Source organism: Ixodes scapularis, unplaced genomic scaffold (genome assembly GCF_016920785.2).
Source record: "Ixodes scapularis isolate PalLabHiFi unplaced genomic scaffold, ASM1692078v2 PGA_scaffold3__209_contigs__length_174095766, whole genome shotgun sequence".
Classification (NCBI taxonomy): domain Eukaryota; kingdom Metazoa; phylum Arthropoda; class Arachnida; order Ixodida; family Ixodidae; genus Ixodes; species Ixodes scapularis.
In genome coordinates, this window is record NW_024609868.1 from 83,527,183 (window position 1) to 83,535,146 (window position 7,964).

Below are 7,964 nucleotides of genomic sequence, written 5' to 3' on the forward strand. Positions count from 1 at the left end.
AAACGGTGTAAAATACAAAAACAAATAGACACGAAGAGCTTTCTCCTGCCCGGGAGAACAAGAAAAACACGATGGAAGGCGACGGAGAGCCTACTCTGAGTTGTCTTATTTGATCCTTGTCTTCCGTATATTTGTTTGTACATGCCTTGCGCGTTTTTCTAGTGGTTCTAGTAACCGGCCATAGAAAACATCGTGTATTTTTTTGCCCATTCTCCCCTTCCTGATGTTTTTTTTTATTTTGTTGAACTTGCTCTTTTTTATGCTGCTGAATGTTCTGCGCGTATTGGTCCAGGTACTGTATTATGCTAATATTTTTAAAAAGTAAAGAGTAATTAAAGTAATTCGCTACCAATCGTTTGTGACAAAAATTACACTACAAATTACTTAAAAAGTAACGTGTGTAAGCGAGCGCCATTCTGTACTGGCTCTTTTATTTTATTTCGCCGAGCGCATTCCAAGCAGGCGCCATTGTGTTTTGCCTTTTTCTTTTATTTCGCTGGGCGCAAGGTTCAGTTCTCAGAAGATTGTGTTTTATTTTGAACTCTTCGGCGCCGGGAATCTCGCACGTGGATGCCCGTGCCATGAAGGCGCGACTGGCTGGCGTCGGGCAGGATGCGGATCGGGTTACAGCCTTGGGCGAGACCAAGCTGCTCAAGAAAACTATGCGTCAGTCTAACAGCGGGACTCAAAGCGAGAGTGTGTGTGCGATGGTGGTACGCGACCACCAATAGTGTCCGTCTTGTAAACTCAAATTGTATCAAGAATATTAAATCCAGTGTTTCTTTAATTCCAAAAACCCATTCGTCAAGACCTCGTTTATTATCAAGAAGTTATTTTATTTGGAAACGACCATACGATTACATATCAGAAGTGGGATTATCAACCAACTCCTCGGAACGAAGAGCGGACCGAAGAGTGACACAAGCAATCAAGTGCGTCAAGCATCCAAACCCGTGGACCCTGGATCGACGAGTCAAGTGCGATCAGAGTCAGGTTGGAGCGACCCACAGTGCGACAGGTGGGCGACGTGTGTGTGAGTGCCTGCGATTGGGGGCTTCCCACTGTGCGGAACTCAAGGTTCAGGTACTGTCGGATTTTTTCATCTCCCTGTGGAACTCTTTATCAACAGAGTTTTCATTTTACATATGAGATGTAGTGTATTATGTTGTGGCTTTATATTGTTTGTGCGAGCGTGTGTGTTGGGTGTAATTACATGTATACAGCTCAACGCTTCACCATGAACCAGGAAGCGTCGGGAGCGTCTCCGAGCCAGGCGGGTTCGCCTGAAGTTGCTCACTCCATGGGGGACGGGTTTTCTTTGCATGAGCTCTTGGGAATGATTCGAGAAAAGGATCGTTTGTTAACGGACCTCTTGGGACGACTTGCCCTTCCGGCGCAGTCAGGCGCAGCGGACGTGAGCGGCGTGGCGACGTTCCAGGTGATGCCTGACCTCTGTAAGAACATATCCAATTTCGACGGAGGCGAGGACGCAGCAGCAGCGCGAGACTGGATTGAGAACCTAAAGAGGACGGCGACTCTTCATAAGTGGCCGACACCTTTTCTCCTGGAAACGGCAAAATCACATCTCACAGGAGCTGCCAAAGACTGGTTACGCTCACGCCATGCAGAAATTGCGTCGTGGGAAGATCTAGAGTACCAGTTTCGACGAACATTCGTTCGCCAGACCCGAGCAGCGGAACGCTGGAGGAGAATGCAAGACCGCGTCCAACAGCGAAACGAGAGCACGATTTCCTACTTCCATTCGAAGATTCGTCTTTGTGGAGAGGCAAACCTCGACTTCTGCGATACTCGCGAGCAAGTACTCACCGGCTTGCGTTCGCGACAACTGTGCACCATGTTAATGGGGAGAACACACGAGGACGGTGATGACCTCCTACACGACATACAGGAATTCGAAAGGATCGATAGGGAGCGACAAGAGCGCTTCGGTGGACAGCGTGAAAAAGGGGCTGCTACCGACACACCGCGAAACAGAGACCCGGGTATGACGTCTGTCAAGAAAACCGTTGACGAGAGAGACAACAAGGATAAGAGATCACCAATACACAACGAAAAGGGTGAGCGTAAGTGCTACAACTGCTCACGGTTCGGTCACATTGCGCGTGACTGTCCAGAGCCAAAGCGCCCACTAAAGTGCCTGAGCTGTGGAAAAACCGGGCACACTCAGCGTCACTGCATCGAAAGAGCTCCAAGGAGTGAGACCAACGCCGTAAGCAACTCAAAAGAGAGGAGTTTCTCTGAAGTGCTCCTTAAGCAAGTCACATGGAATGGCGACAAAAAGCTCATTGGAATGATTGACACCGGAAGTTCCGGATGCCTCTTGCGCGCGTCTGCGGCGGCGCGTTGCGGTGCTGAGCTGATGAGAGACGCAACACCTCTTTATGGATTCGGTAACCAGGACGTCCCAGCAGTAAGGACAATTGGTAAATGCAAAGCAGACTTGGATATTGACGGTGTTACCGGGAAGGATATCACAATTTTTGTTGTACCAGACGAGGCCCAGTCGGTCGACCTGCTCGTTGGTCGAACTTTCACCGAGCTCCCGTACGTGACCTAGGCAGGGGTGGGCGGATGTCTACGCTTTTGGCACAAGAGTCAGTGCCCTTTCTCCCACCTCGAACCCTTGAGCGACGATCCCAAGTTGATTGTAAAGACAACCGAAAAATCCACCCTCCAGGCGAACGTGATAAATTGGATCACGCTGTCATCAGAATCTGATGTCACTGGCCCCGTACTTTTCAACAACTGTGGAAAAGAAATTCTTCTCGACATGAAAGACGGAGAGATTGCTGTTCCAGTTTTCCCAAGCGGAAAGAACGATGTAGTCATTAAAAAGGGACAAAGTCTTGGACGTGTCACTGCGGTCGACATTGTAAACACGCTCGGTGAGGAGGACAACCAGAGAAACCGAGCGGAAGAGAGTTACGAAACCGAGAAACAAGGGGTTTTCACCACGGCAATTCGGAAGCCGATAGACAAGAATCAGGTCGAAGTAGGTCCGTCGGTGACCGAGGTGCAAAAGAATGAGCTCCTTGATCTCCTGAACGAGTATCGGGAGTGCTTCGCTACGAACTTGAGCGAGCTTGGGTGCACAAATGTCCTCGAAATGGACATCCCGGAAGTGCCGGGAAGCTCACCAGTTGCGGTTCGGCCTTACCGAACAAACGTGGCCGAAAGAGAAACGATTCGTGAGATCGTCAGCGAATGGAAACGAGAGGGAATTGTGAGTGAGACGCATTCCGCTTACGCAAGTCCCGTGATCCTTGTTCAGAAGAAGAACGGAGAGAAGCGTCTAGTGGTAGACTATCGACGACTGAACGCCCAGACCGTAAAAGAAAAATACCCCCTACCAAGCATTGATGATCAACTAGAAGGACTATCCGGAGCAGTGATGTACACAGTTCTCGACCTCGCTCACGGCTACCTTCAGGTTCCCTTGACTGACGATGCGAAGAAGAAGACAGCTTTCATCACTCCGGACGAGACCGGTCAATTTGAGAGGATGATGTTTGGACTCACGAATGCTCCGTCCGTGTTCCAGCGTCTTATGAACCACGTTTTGGGGCCGCTGAGGGGAACGATAGCTATGTGCTACCTGGATGATGTGCTGATTCCAGCGAAAAACTGGGATGACACCATTACACGGCTGCGCCAAATCCTCGAAGCCTTCAGGAAGGCGAATTTAACCCTTCGCTTAAGCAAATGCGCTTTCGGAAGAGACAGTGTGGATTTTCTGGGTTTTCGACTGAAGAACGGAGCGGTGCAACCCGGCGCAGTTAAGGTACGCGCAATCACAGAATTCCCAGTCCCAGAGAACACTCATGATGTCAGACGATTTTTGGGACTGACGAGCTTTTTCCGACGCTACGTCCCGAAGTATGCGTTAATCGCTGAACCCCTCACAAGGCTCACCAAGAAGAATGCAAAGTTTGAGTGGAACTCTGAGCAAGAGGAAAGTTTCCAAGTTTTGAAGTCAAAACTAACATGTGGACCTGTACTTCAACTGTACGACCCGAATGCGGAGACGCAGTTGCATACAGACGCCTGTGCGAAGGGATTGGCAGCAATGCTCCTTCAACGGAAAGACGACGAGTGGCACCTTGTCTATTGCGTAAGCTAAAGAACGACCGACGCCGAGAGCAACTATCACTCATCGAAGCTCGAGTTGATGGCTATCGTTTGGGCGGTGGATCGGCTTAGACCGCTGTTACTTGGCATCCATTTTACTATTGTGACTGACTGCCAGGCTCTGGTGTACCTTAATGCACAACGAACACAGAAGCCCCAGATTGCAAGGTGGTATGATTTGATCCAGGAGTTTGATTTTTCAATCAGGCACCGTCCCGGATCACGGATGCTTCATGTGGACTCACTTAGCCGAAGCCCAGTTGAGGAGCCGGTGGATACGATGGACTCTGTCCTTGAGGACCGCTTCGAGATCTGCCTCACCTATGACCTTGCAGACCAAGTGCTAGTGTTACAACGAGGAGATGAAGAGCTACGAGAACTGGTAGCCATACTAGAAAAGCCAGAACATTGTCGCACCGGGCAGGAGAAGGGAAGAGTGAGCGGCTACGTTCTGAAGGAGGATAGGCTCATGAGAGAAATCGAACACGACGGCAATAAAAAATACAAGTTTGTGCTGCCCAAGTGTATGCGGAAGGCTGTAGTGGTGCAGTCCCATGACTTAATGGGTCACTTCGCACTTGACAGAACAGTTGCCAAGATTCAAGAGAGCTTCTGGTTCCCGCGAATGCGGAACTACGTTCGGAAACACATTTCACAGTGCTTTGAGTGCATTTCCAACAAGATACCTGCTGGCAGACGAGAAGGTCTCCTTAATCCCATACCACCAGGCACGCGACCATTTGAGGTGGTGCACATGGATCACATGGGTCCATTCGTGCAAAGTAAGAAGCGAAACCAATACCTGCTTGTCATCATTGACAACCTAACAAAATTTGTGAGACTCTTCGCAGCGCGCGACACATCGACCAAGCACGTACTGCGGGCTCTGCAGGAGTTTATCCTAGAAAGAGGCCTGCCGAGAACCCTAATCACAGATAGGGGCAGTTGTTTTACTTCTCGAGAATTTGAGGAGTTTTGCGGTGCACGAGCCGTACACCACGTGCTTAACTCTACACGACACCCGCAAGCGAACGGTCAGGTGGAGAGGGTGAATAGGACAGTACTTCCTGTCATCACAACCTCGATGACAGACCCCCAGCAGCGCGACTGGGACGAAAAACTGAATTTAGCTGAGTGTAGTTTGAACAACTCCGTGAACAAAACATCGGGAAGGACTCCCTTCGAGATGCTACACGGATATCAACCAGACTTTCACAACACCGCATTAAAACGGCTAGTCGAAGCTGAGGGACCGGCGTGGCAGGACCCCAAGGAAATGGAACAGGAACAGGAAAAACTGAAAACCGCATACGACCGAAGACACTTTCGTGCGCGACTGTACGATGTCGGAGAAATAGTCTTTATGAGAAAAGCTACTGAACCAACAGGCAAGCCAACGAAGGCTCAACCGAAGTACAGAGGGCCTTTGGTTGTGACACAGGTTCTTCCCTCCGACACATATCGCGTCACTGAGCTTGACAAGACCAAGGCCAGTAGATTCGCAACTACGGCGCATGTTTCCCAGTTGAAGGGATGGACGTCGACAACAAAGAAAACACACTTGGAAGACGACACTTCATCGTCAGAAGAAGCAGAATCCGCCAGGGACGAAGTCACCGTTCAGCTCCCGAGGCGCTCTGCACGTAAGCGTGCAATTCCGAAATGAGCACATTTGCAACACATATTATTTTTCGCTTGTGTCGATTTTGTTGTTGTTGTTTTTTTTTGTTGCATAACGTGCATTGAAGCATTTATGCGTTTCTTGTGCTGTTCACGTATATGTAGCGTCAATTCCTGTGTATTCATATGTTGTTATTATTAAGAAACATGAAAGATTAATCTTTATTAATTTGTATAAGCATTGCTTTATGTTGTCGTTAACGAGGACGTTAACAATGCCAGGATGCCCGAATGTAAGCGAGCGCCATTCTGTACTGGCTCTTTTATTTTATTTCGCCGAGCGCATTCCAAGCAGGCGCCATTGTGTTTTGCCTTTTTCTTTTATTTCGCTGGGCGCAAGGTTCAGTTCTCAGAAGATTGTGTTTTATTTTGAACTCCTCGGCGCCGGGAATCTCGCACGTGGATGCCCGTGCCATGAAGGCGCGACTGGCTGGCGTCGGGCAGGATGCGGATCGGGTTACAGCCTTGGGCGAGACCAAGCCAACCCCCGGTCACAGTCCGAGTTTCGCGGCGCTGACATTAGTGTCGCCACCATCAGCGGCGCTGTGTATAGCGTCGCCACCGGCAGCAGCGCTTGGGTGGTGGGGGGCTCTCATTAATACAAAAATACAAATATAGAACTTTGTTCGCTAACAGTAATTTCAACAAAACGTCTTCACCGCACCATGAAAATAAAATTTAATTTATTTTATATATTTCTTTCTGTTTGTTCTGTTTTCTGTCTGAAACCAAAACTCTAAACCGACCCGCTGGCCTCGCCGGCGTCCTGGGCCCTGGAAGGCGCCGCTACTCCCCTCGCTCTACCGGCTCTACCCTCGCCCAAATTTGAAACTTCGTAACGGCGGACGGCGGTATCGCGTGGTTTTGTTTACCCAAGGGTGCCCGTGCCAGCGTGGTTTCGCTCTCCGGCGTTCCGCGCGCCTGTCGAACTCGATGGATATTTTGGTGCAAACTTTCAGAGACTGTTGAGAGGTGCATTTTACGTGGCCATATCCCAATGGTTCACGAACAGCGCTAATGCCAAGACCCACAAGTTTTTGTTTGTTCATTTTTTTTTTTCTCAAGAAAAGACAGGTGAGTATATACTCAGTTTTATTTGCTCAGCGAACTTACCATTAAACTTTTGCTGCCCATAGCTCTTAGTTCGCGGATTTACCGTACTATAGGAGGCTCGTTCTCGCAGTAAAAACATATCACCCCGAACAAGTACGGTTTTAATGAAGTTAATGGTATACACTTAGCCCCACTTCGATTTGTGCACAACTGCTTATTTAAAGTGCAGCAATTGGGTTTAATCTAGAAAATGCTCTTTGGCGGTCCTCGAACAGACGGAGGATAATAAAAAAGAAAGAATGAGGCTTCCTATATATTAATTTGAAGTTTCATTTATTTCTGCACGGTTCCGGGTGCGACAACGGCATTATGTCATTAGTTTATTCTCTGTAGATAGACATTTGTTTTGTTTTTAAATTAGTTTAAAATTTTAAATACCATGACCACATTGTCATTACAGATGCTGGGACATATGGAACGAGCATTTGAACGTTGCCTCAAGGAGGAAGAAAACTTCGGACACTTCGTGGTTCCCAAGCAGTTGTACAGCCTGTTGAGTGCCAACATTTTTCGAAGCTTTATTTCACATTTTCATCTTGGTTGCGTGAGAAGCTATGAATATGTAAAAATGAAGCTAATGGTTGCTGGGAGCATCGTAAGTGGCTTATGTTTCTTAAATCAGTGAACAACTTTACTTTCAGTAAACAGCTGATCCAACTTGGCATGTTGAATGCATAATTATGTGGGTCAATGTGTACACTTGTAAAGATATGCGTTAGTGACAATTCCGAAGAAGTGATAGCGATAAAATTAGTGATAAAGCTCATTCCCAAGGTGTGCGGAGGCGCATGTAATAATGAAGTGATGAGATCGTGCACAGATGAGAGGTGCTGGCGACCTGAAACGGGAGCTTGTGGGAGAGGTTGACGAAGTGATTTTGTCAATGTTTTATTTTTGCGCGCCTGCAGGTGCAGTGCTGTACTTAATTCCGTTTTAGCATCTGTGCAATAAATATGCCTCGAAATATTTCGGTCGCAGCTCTGGATTCCTTACTGGACGGCGGGACGCCTCGAAACAGAAGA

The 7,964-nt window shown here is 48.3% G+C and overlaps 1 protein-coding gene across 1 annotated transcript; it reads left to right on the forward strand.

Annotated features, from left to right (window-relative positions):
* The first annotated feature begins 1,237 nt into the window (after window positions 1-1,237).
* Window positions 1,238-2,578, forward strand: LOC121837217. Its single transcript, XM_042292788.1, has one exon. The coding sequence runs from the start codon at window positions 1,238-1,240 to the stop codon at window positions 2,576-2,578; it is 1,341 nt and encodes a 446-aa protein (XP_042148722.1).
* Window positions 2,579-7,964: the final 5,386 nt, after the last annotated feature.

What these genes read in the sequence shown, in the direction of transcription:
- LOC121837217 (XM_042292788.1), top strand. Translation starts at nt 1,238, where the DNA reads ATGAACCAGGAAGCGTCGGGAGCGTCTCCGAGCCAGGCGGGTTCGCCT.